Source organism: Xiphias gladius, chromosome 14, assembly GCF_016859285.1.
Source record: "Xiphias gladius isolate SHS-SW01 ecotype Sanya breed wild chromosome 14, ASM1685928v1, whole genome shotgun sequence".
Lineage (NCBI taxonomy): Eukaryota > Metazoa > Chordata > Actinopteri > Istiophoriformes > Xiphiidae > Xiphias > Xiphias gladius.
Genome location: NC_053413.1, coordinates 6,536,184 through 6,554,686, shown reverse-complemented (window position 1 = coordinate 6,554,686; position 18,503 = coordinate 6,536,184). Strand labels below are relative to the sequence as shown.

At 42.7% G+C, this 18,503-nt stretch overlaps 1 protein-coding gene across 4 annotated transcripts in view; it reads right to left on the bottom strand.

Moving 5' to 3' along the window:
* rnf220a (ring finger protein 220a) overlaps positions 1–18,186 on the bottom strand; it is a 184,641-nt gene extending 166,455 nt beyond the window's left edge. For all 4 annotated transcript variants that reach the window (XM_040143500.1, XM_040143503.1, XM_040143502.1 and 1 more), the window contains exons 1-2: positions 18,108–18,186; positions 3,617–4,855 (exon numbers count right to left, since the gene is read on the bottom strand). In XM_040143500.1, coding sequence (XP_039999434.1) covers positions 3,617–4,271 — 655 coding nt within the window. In that variant the 5' untranslated portion in view covers positions 4,272–4,855; positions 18,108–18,186. The remainder of the gene's footprint in view (positions 1–3,616; positions 4,856–18,107) is intronic.
* Positions 18,187–18,503: the final 317 nt, after the last annotated feature.

Genomic DNA, 18,503 nt, shown 5'->3' with positions numbered 1-18,503 from the left:
CCACATGGATCCATCACATCTTTGGGGACGTGGAAAGTGTAATTTTGGTTTTATAGAGTCAAAGATCACCTGCCACCGGACATTTGAATGAGTCCGTGGTGACAAGATTGTGAAATAGAGGTATTTATATTCAGAAGATGTAGTCGAGTACACCTTTGAAGATCTGACTTCCAAAATCATCATCATGACTGTATGCAGGCCAGGGAGTTTTCTAATAAACAATGGGGAGTTGAAGCACAGAAGCATCTGCACCTGGTATTAATATTCAAGTGATTAGGATGTAATGGAATAAAGTAAAAAGAAGTTGAAACCTAGGTGTTAATCCCTCCAAACTGCAGTTTTGTTTTTTTGTTTTTTTTGAGAGATCTATTCACTATAAAAAAGCTTCAGAATTTGCATAATGGCAACTAACCCATTTCCATGACGACGGAAAAAAGGCCAATTCGCTCATGAAGACCATAATATGCTGTTGAAAGCACCACAAAAAGCTAGTAAGACAACATTTGTCAACATTAATTTGTAAAAACTCCACAAGGGATTGGGGATGGCTGAATCGAATTGTAACGATTGTAATGTATCCGCAGTCGCTGCAAAGCAACTAACAAGCAGACGTGTGACAGTTCAGATAGTGACACACTTGCACGCGATTTGGATTATTGAGATGTTCAAGAATAGGGAACAAGCATAACGATGTGTTTCCTGTCAGCTCATCCTGTCATGTGTAATTAATTTAGTAGAGAGATATCAGTATTTTAATGACAGCAATAAACTGTGCCCATATAAGATATTCTGTATTTAATGACATAGTGGTTCAAAGTTCATAAACCAGACTAAAATTTGCAATGTCATGCTGCTCTGAATGCACCCTTATAAATTAAGCCGTGTAGCCTATGGGAACATAGCAAAAATCAGATATTGAGAAGGTCTGGAACCCTTGAAATTTGATCTGTTCATTTTAGTTATTTGTTTGCCATCATATACATGTTCAAACTCCTGTCAATAATATTTAAGGAGCTATAAAAGAATCTGTGACAACACTGTATTATCCCCAGTATTATAAACCTCTTTTCACTGCAAGATTTTTGAGAGGCTGCTACTGTATGTGTGAAGCAGCACAAAGGCTGCTACTTATCTAATGTGTGTGTGAAGCAGTGAGAGCACTGTCCTCCTGGGATTGTACCAAAGTGTTGTTTGTTCTTTATGCCTCCACTGGACAGCCAAAACCAGTGAAGGAGAACCCATAATTCTTTTCTGTAAGCAGTGCCTCTGCACATCCAATTGCATTAGAAGCCTATGGTAGAGGTGGCGGCTACTTGTGCCAAGATTTAACCTGATTAGATACAGATTCAGCCGTTCCAAAGACAGCACAGGGGCCCTGCACCCATCTCCTCTTCTATTTCTGGCTCCAGTCTTAGTGTTCATGAATCTGTAGTGATAGGGTGGCACATTGTGGCGCAGTGACATACTCAGTACTCAACTACCACACTTCTCTTGGGCAAGGTACTTTACCAGTATCTGTTCCTTGTTGCTGCTATAAATACAAGAGGTTAAAATGCAAATGAAACAGGTCTGAATTTTAAGTGAAATCAGCAGTCTAATGTCTTTAAAATGATATCCTATTCTCTAGCAGAGTTGCAAGTCTTTCTTTCTCTTGTCTGTCTGTTCTTGTCTCATCCCTCTCTCAGTTTATGTATTCTTTGATATCTTTCTCTTCTTTCTTAGTCCCCCCAGCCAGCCACCGGGTGTCATTTTCCCAATTTCATCCCTCTCTTTCTCACCCTCTCTGTCTCTCCTTCGGTGGTCTTTTTATCGGATCAGTCTCAGGTCGTCGCCTCTGTCTCTCATGTGTTCCATCAAGGATGCATCCCTCAAACACACGCACACACAGACAAGCTCAAAGATGAAGGAGAATGGAAAGAGGCAAGAGTGAAGTACAGACAAAAAAGGAGTGATATGATAAACTTAAGAGTGGAAAGACTAAATCGTTAAAAAATACAGAGAGAGAAAGACTTTTGTCTTATATTATACACTACAAGCACGTCTCTATGTCTGTGTCTCTCCTAATTTGTCACCGAGATCCGATGCAGCTTGTTGACATGTGTAGGAGATGTCGGTGCTCATGCTTAGAGCTGTTTGTATATCTGGAAGAGTGTGCATGCTTGTGTGTTTGTGCTTGGAGCTCTTACAACTCTCCCATCTCCATTTTATTTCACACACACACACAAACATTGTCTGCCAAGGTTTTGGGTATGTGGGTAAATCTTTTGGCAACGGGGCTGCCAGCGTAGAGCTATGATGAATGCTGATGGCAAAGAGCATGGCCGGTCTCTGAACCAGTCATTCATACACACATACACACACACAAACACTAATCAGATTCCCAGCGCGTGAGGGCCAAATGGCATCCTTCCACTGGTGAATGTTAATGTGACCAGCGGAGCTTGCGGGCTTGTGAAACAAGGATAGGGAGAGCCAGGAGAGATGATGACAAGAGAACATAGATGGGATTGTTTATTGGCGTGTGTAGTGCTAGTGTGTGAAAATTTGCATTCTTTTACAAACTGCAGCAAGTTGTACTTTGGTTTAGATTTGAGAGCCAGAACTAGATTTGATTGTGTATTTTTACATGTCTTGCTGTATGGGTTGGTGCACGTGTCTTGTTTGTAGGTTTAATTATCACAGTTGTCTTTATAATAGTCCTAAAATATAGTGGTTTAAGTTGTTGTTGTAACAGTTTTGTAAAAAAAGTGGGATGAATACTGGAAGTGTAACATCGTGAAAATCCTCAAGCAATATTCCAAACACAAAGCACAAAGTGGATGTAAGACTATTATATTACAAATTGTGGTTTTAGGCTTGTGTCTAATTTGTATCAGAGCCCATGCATCAGTATAAACATTTCCAATAAGCTGAAAGAAATGGATAATGAACATTTGGACAGTGATGTAGGGTGTGGTCGTTTTACCTCACTAAAATATTGTAAAACATATAATTTTTCAAATCATTAAAAGAGCATATTCAGGTTGATTTGTGTTTGCAGTGGAAGTTATTTCAAAACAATAATGAGTAAACCTATGCGGTTTGAGTGTTGTGTAAATGCACTATATGCAATAAGTTCCAATAATTTGTCTGAATATACCCTACAAGCTAATTTTACGAACAGATGGGTGACAAATATCTATTAAAGAGAAACCCAACATAAAGTGGTGTATTAAGGTCTACAACAAGCCTTCAGAACACCTTCAATCCTCCTTGTCTTAGATTCTCCAAAGTCTGGACTCTACTACAGGGATGAACACAATTTTTCTAAAAGATACCCCCACATTTTTTTTGGATTTGATAGAAGTGGTGGAGAGCACTGTCTAACACGTTTCTCCAAAATCTCCCATACTTGTATAACTGGGTTGAGATCTGGTGACTGTTAAGACCATATGTATATTTCACATCATGGCCTTACTCATTACACCATTCAGAGACACATTGTGCTCTGTATGGTTGTGTTTCCACTCCAATATTCAGGTTTTTCCTATGATTAGTCACCCCATCTGTATGCACAGTTCAATGTGGTTTTAGTTTGCATGAGTGCAATATAGAACAGCTATGAATTGCTACTTACAGCGCTCAATACGGTCCTCAGGGCTGGAGGAAGTCTCTCGATCAGACAGGAGGCCTGACACAGCGAAGATCTTTTTCCCACTGTCCTCCACTGCCTTCAGGGCGCTGCTGGGCGAGCCTCCAGGAGGGATCTGAGCACCTCCAAAGTCGTACTCTTTCCCCTCTGCATCAGAGTACCGCAGGTGGGGTGAAGCATCTGCATCCAGGCAGCCTTTGAGGCGCTTGGCTGGGGTGAAAGCAGACTGATACCCACCTGGTGCCCCATCCCGATCTTCCGGAGGTGAGGCAAAAGGCCTGAAGGCGCCAACACCACTGTGATTCAGCATGCTGATTGGCGAGCAGTCCAGGTTAGGTGGGGCAAACTGATGATGGAGGTGGAGGAGGGACGGCGGGAAGTCCCTGTTGGGGAATCCTGGTGGGACTGTGCCTTGGCGGTGGTACATTGATGCAAAAGTGTAAGAACCATTGTTAAATGGCAAATGAACATCTTTTTCAACAGAAACTGGGACACCAAAAGGACGCGGTTGCTGGCATGGAATTGAGGCATCGCGAGAAGCTTCAGCGGTGGAGGCCAGGACCATTAGGGCTGGGGAGGCCAGGGGATTGGGCAGGTAGGAGGAACTCTCCATTTTGAAGGCTGCCCTGTGGAGGTCCATGTCTGGACGGCAGAAAGAGATTGTAAGGATTTTAGGAGGAAGAGGAGGAGATGATACCTCCTCAGTGAGATTGGAGACAATGTCCAAGACCCTCGGAAAGGGTCTGAGGAAGTGAAGGAATCTGGTTTGGAGAGTTAAATAAGGGAGTTGGGTTTTTGAAGGAAGGGGCTCAGAAAGGAGCCATTCATAGGAAACAATAGTATTGTTGAAGAAATTAAGGAGTGTCCGCCAGTGTCAGATCAGGTTAGCTTGTATTCAGTTCATTTCTCTTCAGTGGAATTAAAGAGAGTTAATCTGTCTCCAGTCAAATTCACTTGAACTCTGTTCAGTCCAGATCATTCCATGCCAGGTTAACACATGCCAGTGCTGCTGGGCTTTTCTTCAGTTAGACTTACAGACTTCACAGTTTTAGGGACCAGTTCCTATTAATAAATACAACCAATTTTCAAGATAAGTTTTTTCTCCTGGGTAAAAAGCTGTAAAAGTCTCCCTTTTGGAGAGTGTGTTGGAGGTGTTGCAGAAGCCAAAGGGTCCTGGGAGGGTGGACATCAAAACTGGTTCCTCACGTTCATGTAGTCTCTAAGCTGAGGGAAAATAAAACACAAGCATTAGATTTCAGGTCAATTTCAGAGTTCTATGATTTCATTTAGGACTCTTGGGTAGTTCCATATCAAAAATGTCTTACAAGATCAAGAGAGACAGCTTGAAAACCTTGCACTCAAAATATGTTCTTGCACTCAACCACCTGTTGTCATGCAAGTAGCAAGACTAGCTGCCTCACCTGTTCTGCCAAATTAACCAGACAGTGCAATGTAAAATCTCAACCGAACGCTCTGCTTAAACCTGTTTAGACCTGAAATGTGATGGGTAAAGATAATTACACATAATTACACTGTTCAGAGATCTCTTGTGGCTTTTGCCAGTTTGGAAAGCCTCAATTCCTAGTTTTGCCTATAAAACTAGTACTTTTGGTTTTTAATATTTATAATACAAATTCAAATGCGCAATCTTTGATACATTGATCTTAGACCTCATCTTTTCTAAATGATAGGCACTTTCAGAGACAAATGACATATCTTGGTCTCAATCTGTATGTTGTGGGAAGGAAGGGAGCTTAGTGGATTTTTTTTAAATAAAGGAGCCATTGGAATTCAGGACTTGAAGTCAAAGCCTTTGGGGACAGAGTTTTCATAGGCGGACACTGTTGTTGAAGCCACAAATTCAAAACCTCTTGGGGAAAAGTGTCCTCAAGTTGACACTGTTGATCAAATCCTGTAAATCCCTGCCCTTTGACAAAAAGCCAAGAACTATTTCAAACCGAACTTCTCCCACTTTCCCCTCCCCTTTCTCTTCTACTGTTTAAAAAAAACTTCTCCAAACTGTTTCCACACCACATCTTTCCATTCTGATCTCTACAACCCTCCACGTCTCATCTCTTTCCAAATGTCCCCTCCTTGTCCTCCACCCTCCTAATCTGTCCATCTCCTCCTCCTCCTCTTCTCTCTATCCTCATCTCCTCTTCTCATCTCCCTAGCGCTATCGCTCTTCCCTCCCTCTTCCATCTCAGATCTTGGTGTAAGCCGCTTATTCCTACCATCTTCCAGGATCTTATTGGACCAGAACCACTCGTCTTAAGATAAGGACACACACACATCCACACTTCACCCACAGCCACACATCTGATAAGAGGCTATGTGGCTCAATGTTCAGCTCGACACCCGACTCGGTGGGGCGAACACGCTCCACACTCTCACAGGCTATGCTACCCTCTCTTCTATCTCTCTATCTAACCACTTTTAATTCCCCAATTTTACTATCTGTCCTTCTCCTTTCTCTTTACATCTCTCCTGTCAATCTCTTCTCCTCTCATCCCTACATCTCTCCCTCCCTTCCCCATCTCTGCCTCCCTCTTCTCCCTTGGGTGATTCAGATGGGTGATATCATATCAGACCTCCCCATCTGCCATCCACGAGCCAGAGGAAATCTGACTGAGTGAATAAATTAGCCGTACTTGACCTCACGACCCCCCAGCATCCGTAGCCAAAGACTAGAATCTTCCCTCCTGGGGATTAGATCAGAGCATGCAATTGGTTGGTCTGAGGAACGCAGAGAGGCAGCCGATGAAACGACAAAATAACATTTCAGAGATTCTTATCCCCAAAGGGCAATTTGAAGGTGGCTGGCTTGTTAAGCAGCCAATATGTTAAGATTTAGGGTTGGTAAAGATGTGCTTGTAGTACATGAGCGATTGTGGGATTTTGTTCGTCACTCAGGATAAGAAAATCAGATGACTGACTAAATGCAAATAGGTTATCATGAGTAATTTTACCATATATTTTTTTTGAATCTGATAAAATTGACATGCCATTTTTTACTATGAAAAAGCAATGTTGTTTATTTCATCATAAAAGCCACCTTTGCCATCAAGATTCAACACCAGTGCGGCTTGAAAAGGTCAAACACGAAGTCATGTGCACACAAACATAAACACACAACAAATACTAACTCGCACAGTATCAAGTAGCAGCCCGGCCCGTTCTAGATGAGCTTCAAAGCTGCGTTGACTACCAGCCAACATCAAAGGAGTAACTCCCTGGGAAATGAAAGGAGAAAATCTTTTATAGCTATCAGCTGTCCACAACACTCATTCAAATCAATTTCCAAACCTGATCTCGGCTTTGGCACGCTCCTCCACCTCCCACATAAAGACACACACACCAACAACTGCCAAGAGAGAGGACAGGGCCCAGAGACAAGAGAGAGATGTGAGATGTTTTACATTACCGCGAATGTACAGTAGACTAGTGTGGAGTGTTGAGAAGGGCTTACGCTAACACGCCTTTGGTCTGGACAGATGCCACATAGTCACATTACATGCCTCTATTCCTCCTCCTCCGCCTTCTCTTTTCACCGTCTCTTCTCTACCTACGGCAATCCATCCTGGAAGTAGCACCTTGAAAATGTAGCTATAACAAAACTCTTTCCTCCCCATCTTTCTCCCCTCCCTTTCTCTGTCTATCAGTTTACTCCCTCTCCTCCTCTTCCTCTCTCTGTCTTTCTCCCTTTCTCGGCTGGCGTCCTCTCTCTGTTCACGCTGTAGATCAGATCACGCTTTCTCCTGTACAACCTCTAAAGTAGGAGTCTGTCTGAGGTGTTGATAGGGAGGTAATACACTGATAAGTACCAAGATATTTCAATTTTATTATCATTAGCCAGCAGGCCGAGGGGCAGTGAGCGACATGAAGCAGCCAATCCAATAAGAGGACGGTGGATATTCCCTTACTGGCCGCGAGAGGAGAGGAGAGGAAATGAGTAGAAGAAACAAGGAAAGGAGAAGAAACAAGGGGAGGAGACACGACAAGGAGAAGGAGGAAAGGAACACAGAGGGAAGAAAAAAGGGACAGGGGAGGCAAGGAAATATGGAAAGGAAAGGAGAGAAGAGAAGGGGTTTGTGATATCGGACTGAAGGGTACAAATCTCATCTCCCCGGCACACATGCACGTGTCTGTGATGAGACCTCTAGAAACCGAAACAGCCCTTCAACTGTCTCTCCACATTTAACGTTTGTGTTCGCGTTTGTATCCATGCTTAATCATATTAAGAATAGCCTGCTTCAGTTTGTAACTTACAAGATATTCCAACTATACTCGTAATTTAACACTAATTGAAGTGTCACAAAGTTGCTAAAAGTCTGTGATGTTTTTCAACAGTCGTAATTCCAGACGACATACACCTATGCCTATCATACACATACAAGTGCAATTACATCCAAGGCACACATACATAATGTCAGTCGGTGCCACTTACAATCCCATTTGCCACTTAGGGACATTGTTTGACACTGGGTATATGCATTTTATAATAGAAAACGTCACGGGGGAACATTTACCATGCTGTCATAATTTGATTACAGTGTGCAAGAATGATACAGCTGTCGGGGCGATATTAAATACAAAAAGCGAGGAGGGCTTTTCGCGTCAAATCTGCACTTTAAGTGACAATGTTGTACCAGCCGGTGAAATTGCAGTGTCAACAACAATGTGCTTTAACATCATTCTTAAGGAAAATTTCACTCTGGAAATATGAGCTACTGAGGGGGGAGGGGGCAGCAGGAGCAGTCACTGATTCCATGTAAAATAATTGGTAGTTGTGGTTATAAACATTATTATTATTCTTTCAGTATAATAATAGAATGTTATTTGCTTGTTGGGCTACTCATAAGCAAATTTTAGGGGTTAGAAACATTTTGATGGTGGCATTATGCATACAAAATATCACTTTATTCCTGCACTGATAAGAATAATGAAGACTTTTCAAAATAAGGTTCCTCTGTACACTAGAATAAAATATTTTATCATCCTCACTGTCTTTGCCTTCCAGAAGTTACAGTTGATTCCTTTTTTAAACAAGAATTGGAGAAAAGCTCTGAGTGTCAGGATCAGAAAAGTGGAAGAGAAAATGGGATCCAAATAACTACACTAGTGACAAAAAGCACCCGTCTTATCCAAGCCTTGCTTTTTGTTGACTGGTCGGAATAAATATTTTTCTTGCATGGCTGCTTTGAGTGTGTAACCAACGCTTTTGCTGTTCCAACACGTCACCGAAACTTGTCAGATCGAGTTTTCCAGTGTGTCTGCTGAGTTTTGGAGAGGAACGAAGAAGAAGAAGAATCCAATTTTTGTTATAAAAATATCTTGTCAACTGTGACTGGTGTGTGTACGCGTGCATCTGTGTCTATGTGTGTGTCTGCGGAGACTGTCAGGAGGCTGAGGTTTTTTTTTTTTGGTTTTTTTTTCTAATGGAGACAGAAAGAAAAGCAGTCAGAACCGCAGCCCTGTCTGAGAGTGTGTACGTGTGTGTGTGCGTGTGTGTTTGTGTGTGTGTGAGTGCAAACTTCCCGGTGCATGTGTATATTTAGAGATTGTTGACAAGCGTGAAAGTGCCACTTTTACATTTTATTACAAGACATGCCAAGCAGTGTCATTCAACTCATCTCTCTGGTGAAAACACACACATTCACTGATACATACCAGATCATCTATGTATAGACAATTTAGAGTTACAAAGACTTGAGAATTACCATACAGCATATTTTGATGTCCCATAGAACTCAGTTGAGTAAAGTACATGTAAAATTAAATAGGTACATGCTTTCGTAATTGAATTTGGTATTCATAAGGAACAAGCTAAAGTATGTGGCATAAAAAAGAAAACAAAACTCTCCTGACAACAAGATGTTCATGTCAAAAAGCCCTGAAAGTCCAGTTAAAATTTACAGCCTCTAAAGTCTACCCTCAGCCGCTGCCATCCACATACACTATACTTCTCTCCATGTTCTTTACCCTTCCCTTAAAGCCTCGGCACATCTTATTTTCGGGTAATTATAGCACTGTACATTTTAACCACTGTAACAATCAACCAAAAAAACAAACAAACAAGCAACTATCAAAAATATCAACATCTTGGGCTATCTACACAGCAAAGTGTACTAATATAAGCACAGTATCTTGAGGATGATACTAAATATCACTGAAAAAATCTAAACATTCCATTTTATTATTGAAATTTTTTTTTTTTTTTTAATCTTAGCAGTAGCCATTTTCTTAGATGGAACGCCTAACACCTAATCATCAAACATGTTGACACTGTGGAAACATGTTAACGTAAGTTTAGTGACAGTGGATAGTATTTAAAGAATTTTTTGTGGTCTAAAAGATGGAAGAATTGTCTTAAACCACAAAAGAGCATTTAATCTTTGAGTCCATTTGATGACCTAAAAATCAAACATGGATTTGACATGGTTTTTACATGATAACTTTTCTTTCCTGATCACAATGCATATGTGCATGACATAACTAGAGGTTTGCTCTGTTTTTGTTGAATTGGTTTTTTATGCAAACACTAAATTTTTCAAACACTGCAGAGTAAACCAGACAGATCTGAAAACACATTTCACCGACCAAAGGACAAAGAAAACACTGATATTTAAAAACTGCTGTCAGATATGAAATATTTGCCATCATTACACACTCATAGAGGGAATCAGAGGAAGTAACTGTTTATACAGTGTGTGTGTGTGTGTGTGTGTGTGTGTGTGTGTGTGTGTGTGTGTGTGTGTGTGTGTGTGTGTGTGTGTGTGTGTGTGTGTGTGTGTGTGTGTTTACAACTGTTTTTTAACATAAAAAGTATGAGCTGACCTACAGACAGATCCACTCTGTATTCCAGACAGACTGCAGTGTTTGTGCTTGTGCATGAGTAGGTGTGTGTGTCTGTGTGTGTTTGCTGATGTCCGAAGCAACAGTCGATACTATTGAAATCTACTCATTCATGTCTGGCCATGAGGCAGAGCTCAAATGTCCTTGTGAATAAGAATCACACCCATTTATCTCACCCCCTCTCTTTCTCTCTCATATTATTTGTCCTTGGCTTTCTTTTCCGATGTAAAACCCCAATTTTGTTTCCAAACGTCTTTCAAATATCCAATCTTATGTTTCTATCTTCTTTTTTCTTTCGTCTACTCTCATATAAAATCTATAACCAGGTTATTTGCTTCAGTCAACAGCTGCTGCAGTTAACGGGAGATATATGCATGAGCAGGGAAATAAATATTACAGTAAGATTTAATAATAGACGGACACACACATCATTCTGAGGTGGATAATGACACTTGGGCAATATGCAGCACCAAAATCAATGAGGATTGGACAAGTTGTGCATGCTTTCTGCAGCAGTCAACGAACAACAAATATATTTTGTAGAATGTGCTACTTAGCTAGGAATACTTTGCGTTTTTTGAATGCAGAAAAAAAGAAGAGGGACAATATTTTTTGTCATGTTCCTTCTCTGTGACATTCACGAAATACGCCTGCTAAAAAGCAAGAGGATTTGCTCCTCAAATGAGCCTTTGTGATTTCGGAGACAGAGTCATGGCCAGCAGAGAAAAATCATTCTGGAAGTCGGCCCTGACCTGTGGCAGGGATTTCTATTCATGGCGGCACCGGCGAGGCCCAGTTCACTGGGGCCAGCTAATTCCTGGTACCAGACAAGGCTGAATGGGAAAAGCACACCATTCCATTGCTCACAGATTACCATCCCCAAAATGTATTTTTGGATAATTGGTAAACCATATCTCAGCATCTCTTCTTTTTTGCCTCCCTGAAACAATGTTAAATACACTTCATTCTACATATTTGGGTGCTGCCAAGTGCAGCAGCACTGGCCTGTATTCTAAAAAGGCTAGAACTGTACTGTAATTTGAAGCCATTTGTATATGTATGTGATTAGAAAAGTCCAAAAAAATAGCAATTATTAATCATGGAAAACAGGAAAATCTCAGTTCCCTAAATTGCTTCATATTTTACAGAGGACAAAATTAGAAAAATACCCTCCCTTTCTACTTGGAATAAAGGATTTTTCTGTGCTTGATCTATCTTGCAATCGATATGGAGGCTGTGCCTGGTGCTGTGACGGTGAGTTTAACGGAAGCCAGAGAGGACGTTCATTAAATAGCTGACAATCTGCTCTTATGCCTCCTGTTTATCCGTTCCTGTTACAGGCATAATACGTTTCAATTTAGGGGGGTTTCAGAGCTGAGGCGCGCGCTCACAATGAGCCTGACAGATGACGCCAATGTTTCGTGGCTGACCAACAGGTGACTGGGCTTGTTTGCTGCCCCGCAGGAGTGTGACTGAGTGTGCGGCACCAGTCGCCCTACTATGACTCTTTATTGCTGTGCTGTGGCGGCGTGTACAACAGCAGCCACTAATCTAGCTGCCTGGCAGGCCGACAGGTGGCTGACTGGCCGATTTGTACCGCAGGCTGCATGCAGGCGCAAGCCAAGTGGTTTGAATTTAACGAGGAAGAACTGTTGCTTTTGCTGTAATTATCCTTTATTGTGGAGGAATAATTCTGATACAAACAAAGGGAAACACCTTTAATGCCTGCAGGGAAAGGACCTGTTCGGCTCCGCGTGGAGGTCAAAGGTCAGAGTCAGGTAGAGAGCAGCAGTGCTGGGGCTGTAGGGATTAAGGAGGATGCTTTCTGACCAAACTATAAACTTATCACCAAGCTGTCGAGCATGCAATGTGAATGTCAAACTCCCCGTGTGTGGACATGCGGGTGCATAAATGCGTGCGTTCCTGCAGGTATGTGTGTGTATTTATGCGCCGGTTTGTTAGATCAGCCTCCATGTATAAGTCTCGTCTCCTGCCTGGATGCCCGGCTGGCTGCACAGAGAAAAATGATAAGTAGGCTACACAAATACAGTCTGTCTGCAATCGATGGACGCAAATGCACCAACAGTGTCTTCTGGGGAGGTGTGTGAGGGAGGGCGGGGTGAATATTAGCTGATTTTCCAAGCAGGGAGCTTGTGATCCGGCTCATGGTGTAATTGACGAATGGGGAAACCTGAGAGAGATATGATGTGGCGGGGTGGTGGGGGGCAAAGGTGGGGGTGGAGGGTGATAGACACAGAGAGAATGAGACAGGGAGCAATATGGAGAATAGAAAGTATCTGACATCCGACACAACTTCTCCCCCCCCCCATTAGGCTAATTCTTTGACTTCCCCCTCCATGGAGTGATTTCCTTCCAATAGAAAATGACTGGACATAGGCTACTCCCCTTTCCTGTCATCAATAAAAGGAATAATTGGGTCTACATACATGATATCCTCAGTAAAAGGATCGACTTCAGATTCACAGCGGAATTATTTTTTGCTCAATTTGTTAGAAATAATCATTTAGATAGATCTATGTTCTATCTATCTATCTATATAGATATAGATAGATATATCTATGACATTAGAATATTATGTTTATGCCAGTAAAATCTAAAAAAAAAAAATCCTTCTCACTCACATTTAAGACTTTCATTCATCAAACAATAAAAAAAAAATGCTTTAATCGTCTATTTGCTTAAAACATTCAAAAAATAACGAGAAAAATGCACTACAATTTTAGAAATGAAAGTGAGGGTGTGCGAGGAGATGTCAAATAAAAAGTTTTCATCGAAGTTCAAGCACGGAATATTGGACAAATCAATCAGCGATCGGCCCAGAACAGAGTCTGCGTTGCGGACAGGCTGCAATTCCCAGCGAGGAGACGCATTTGATAAGCGAGGCAACCATACGATATCCTTCCATTAAATTATTGCATCCGGCTCTTCGCACTTAATTATGGTGATTATGCCGGCGATAACAAGACAACAATAACACAAAGTTTTTAAGATGCAGACCGCGCAGGACGCAGTCTCTCTCCAAGGGGGCCCGCTCTGGTGTCTGCGTGTTCAAACACTTGTTATTTGCCGGCGCGGCGCTTATTTCAATTACAGTCTGCATGTCAAATTAGCTCTCGTACGTAGTGTTTATTAGCACAACAAAATAATAAAACACAAGCACGGAGGAGGGGGAGGAGGGGGGAGGAGCGGCGCGGGAAGAGGGGTGGAGGCCGGAGGGGAGGAGGGGGGTGAAGAAGTGGAGAAGGAGCTGGTTCTGCTTTTAATAAAGAATGAGGAATTAGTGCATATTGATAGGACTTAATAGACCGAGGGGGGTCATCAAACTAGTCGCGACTGAGGGATCCATGGTTAATTTACTATCAGTGTCATGTTATGGGAGAGAACGGGGGGATGGTGGGGTGGGGGGTGGGGGGGGGTTGTTAATGCGCTTGTCATGACGCATGGATATTTCCAAATATGAGAGGCAGCCTTTTTGGATGATATAATATGAATTTTATAGGAATTCATTTCTGGGAATTTACAGAACAATTATACAGGCTTTACATCCGCTTCTTTTTTGAATTCTGTATCACTCTCCCATTTTCCCACACATACTTGTCGGTAAATAAAACACTGTGAGCAGCATAAATTAAATCCTACATTCAGCATTAAAAAAAAAAGAGAAAAAGAAAAAATATCACTTTTACCTTTAGATCACTAACAAAAACATCTCCCACTGACGGATCTGAGTATTTTGAATCTGCTTGTCAGCCACTTCTCGATCACCTACTAAAGCCGGAGGGAGGGTTTTCTTTTCCTTTTTCCTTTTGGGTTTCTTTTCTTTGTTTTTTGTTTGTTTGTTTGTTTGTTAGTTTTTTTCGCTTCTCCAGATCCTACCTGCGGCCATCGACCCAGGAGAGAGGTGTGAAATGGACATCAATTTTAGTTCACTTTTTCGCTGCGCAAAGGGGGAGCGCGCGGGAGATCAATGGCGAGCAATAACAGCTGACTGCTGGGGGGTGGAATCGAAAACGCTGACAAACAAATCATCTTTCGCTACTTTTCCTCCAAGCTCGACACTTTCTTCCCTCTTCTTTGCGCCCACGTACTTATTCCTTTGGGAAGGGTGGAAAGAGGAGAAAATGTGGCCTAAATGAATAAATAACTGCAGTAAAAAGACAACAGATATTCTCAGGCTGTACTTTAAAAATCGAGGATATTACAGTGGATTTGGTTGAGAAAAAAACAAACAAATGGGCATAAAATTCTTATGGCCACATTTCAAAGACCCGTGTCCTGCTGTTTCATTCAAAAAAATAATTATTTTCATACTTCTGGCTAAAAATAAGCACCACCGTGTGTGAGCTGTGCAATTCAGACCAAACAGAGCGTCTGTATTAATGCTCCGTTTGACACCAAATGAGAGACAATTAAAACAGCCAGAAAATTACAATCAAAATCCGAGGTTCGTATCAACTCGTCGATATGCACACCAGGCCTTTGTGGCGCGTTCAAACACGGAACGAGGGCAAGCGAGTTTAATTCAGCTGACACGAGAGAAGAAGCGGCGGCCTATAAATCACGAGGTCCGAAACCCGAGGCGGAAAATTATAAAAATCACACACACACTGACAAGCGGGTGCATCACTCCGGGTGACAGCATCTCACAGTGAGGACGACCAAACGCGTTGAATTCCAGCCAAAATGTCTTAAAAAAAAAAAAAGGCAGCTTTCGGTTCACTCAGCGCAAAATGAAAACGGTATTTCAGGAAACACGGGGCTTGTTTGAATTACCGGCTACACTCGCAACACTTATTGTGACAAACCCGAGTGAAATCAGTCTGATAAATTGCCCCGAACGTCTCATCAACGCCTAGTTAAAAATATGAGAAATGAACTGTGAGCTGGAGTCGTTTTGTAAAAGCAGCCCCCTGTGCTTAAACATCACCCGGGAAAATAAATCAAATGAAGCTCCTCTCCGGGTCACGTTAATCATCCGAATCATTAATTTGAAGGAATGCGTTTACCGGTGTCATGGTAGAAATGACACGTCTCATACATGCTGATAATAACGAGGAAAAAAACAAACAAACAAACAAACTACACCTGCTTAATTTTGCTTCATCAGTGAATTGTGTTAATGAGGAACATGCTACGAAACTAAAACTTCCACCCGGACTGGAAAGAGACTCGACTGGAGACCGTCGAGTCGCTATATGATTCCATTTGAAAGAGAGGTGTCTGTAACACTCCCCCTCCTCCTCCCTGATTTCCCACTTTTTAAAGATGATTTTTGCTCGCTAATGTGTTTGGGTGGAGAATGAAAAGGCTCGGCTGGTCGTTAGAAGTGGGGGCTCGTTTGATCTGACAGTCGATAAAATCAATTTGAGTGGGTCCATCGCGCTGGGAACACTGGATCTGAACCACAGTTTCTGATCTTTTGAGAAACTATAATTCAGTCTTCACACAGTGCGGTGAGTTCAATGACCCGCCTCGGGCGCACCTTTGCTCCAACCGTGCGTTTTTACGCGCTATTTATTGCTGTGGCACTGCGAGGACTTTTCAGCTTGGAAATTACTACTAATGGGTCCGCTGCATTTTTCCCACACTCCTAATTTTATTATTCCCTCTTCTGGGTGTTGCGGCTTTGTGCGGTATTGCGCGCGGATCCGGGCTTGTGCTTGACCGCTCACTTGTTTGCTTCTGTGAGGTCGGTCTTTCTAAAAAAAACAAAAAAAAAAACAAAAAAAAAACCAAACCGCAAGGATGTGATTAAGACAACGCGGGCACACAAGCAAAGCAATAAAGGACTCGGGATAATTTAGTGGAAAATTGCGATTATAAAAGATCATAATTTGTGAGTCCAGAGAAACTGATAAAAGAAATAGAAAAGAAAGTCCATCTCATCCACTATTTTATTGTCTGCGCCCGTAGCGCTGAATACGAACTTTAACTTTTTAAATAGAAATACAATTAAAAAAATTAAAAGACAAATAAAATGTCGCTCTCCAAGCCTACAGAATACAGGACCTGAGGAAGGACAACACAAAAAAAAAACACAAAAGAGAAAAAGAAAAAGCAGACACTCCCATTATTAAAGCGAGCGAGTTGTTTGTCAAAATGCTAAAAAAAAAAACAAAAAAAAAAACCAAACCTGGGTTCTGGTAAAAGCAATAATCTGGTCTGAGAAGACAGTAAGTCAGAAATGTAAATCAAAACTGAAAGCTGTGTTCGGTAACACTGACGCAGCAGCAGCAGCGGGACCTGGCGCTTAGGGGACGCCGACTTCGGCTCACTGTGCTCGGCCATGAAGCCGGAGGGCCCGGGGGAGTTCCTCTGGCTGGGCGCTGCTTATTTAGGGGGAGGATGTAAATTATGGTGGATCCCTAGTTAACAGGTGTTTCCCAACTGTGTTTAGGCCTGTGTGTGTGTGTGTGTGTGTGTGTGCGCGCGCGCGTACACACGCACGCGCACGATTAGCAGCACGTCTCCTTTTTGAAATTCAAGCTTCTTTGAGAGAAACTGAGAATAAATTGTTTCGCATTTGAGAGGACACACTCGCTCACAGGGGATGAGGGTTTTCTCTCCTTTTTCGAGTTTCTTGTTGCTAAATTTGTTTTTATTTTAACCACCAAGGTCACACTTGGTTGAATAAAAATCGAAGTTCAAGATCCAAGATTAAAACGCAAATCGGTTCATTAAGATTAGTGGTCGCTTTATTACACCAGAGTGCAGGAACCCTTCCTACATTTGTACCTGTGTTACGTGTTGCCTTAAAATCAGCCTCATCAGAGGCTTTATTGGACCCGAACTTACGGGGCCAAGATGCGGCAGTTAAATCCACACGTCCACATCATTATGAGCGCCTTAATGCTCCAAAGCAACTGCAACGTTCACTGAAAACCAACCATTGCACTAGTCGGTGTGAGCTATGAGCCCCGCTGTCTTCAACCGAAGAACTCGCGTTTAACTTTAAAATAAACGTAATCACAGAAGGCCCCGCGGAGCGAAGTTCATCACGGAGGGTTTGGTAATGATGGGAAAAGGCTCTCGACTGGGATCCTGCGAGAGTAATTCAAGGATCTAATCACAAACTCTGAGAGGGCAAAAACCCACCTTCCCCGAAACCGATGGCAGAACCGAGTATTGAGAGTTAGGAAAAGTTTCGATATTGGTTGCAGCGCATGGCGGTGGAGCACATCTCCAACGCACTGATGTTTGGTGATGGCAATGTATGCGCAATGCCACCGACTCACGCAGCGATACCCAACATTTCGGGCGTCTGAGAAGCCACCTTCTTGTCTGGGAACCTCGCACGTGCGCGCACCCCCCCACAGAGACGCGCACAGATACAAACTCCCGGGCACTCACGCGCACACGCGCGAAGGTCCGAGTCCAGACGGACACGGACACGGACTTTTTCCTATTTTTTTCCCCCCCGAGCGCTGGAGACACAGCCCCGTAAGAAAAAGTTGAGTGGAACGACCCGAAAGCCGCTTCCGAAACAGAAGGGACGGCGGGACGCGTAAAAGAAAAAAAAAAAAAAAGGCGTTGAGGCACAAACTGTGTTAAGCTGCAAACCCCACAACAACAACAACAAAAAAGACAGTCAGTTGCTCACCTCGCCGTGGAAGAATCCGCTTCTTCTACAGACGACTCCTCGGTTTCCGATGTGTTTTGTTTTTTTTTCTTTTTTTTTTTTTTTTTTTATCCTCACAACAAACCGAAAACTTTTCTGCCGAGTGGGAATGTCAGTAGCAGTGGCCCTTCTGGCTCTTGCGCAGCAGCAGCACCGGAGATAACGGGAGGCGCTTTGGGAAAGCAAAAGTAGTTAACACCTCCCTGTTAGGTTTACCAAAGCGCAGCCAGAGATGAGCACGGGGAGAGCGAGGGAGAGAAAGAGAGGCTGACTTTCCACGGGCGCAGCGCAAAGTGGCTATCGATAGCGCAATCGCGCGTGCAGCCCCTCCGCTGAAACACCGAGAGGGACGATCAGTGAGAGGCAGGAGGAGTGAAG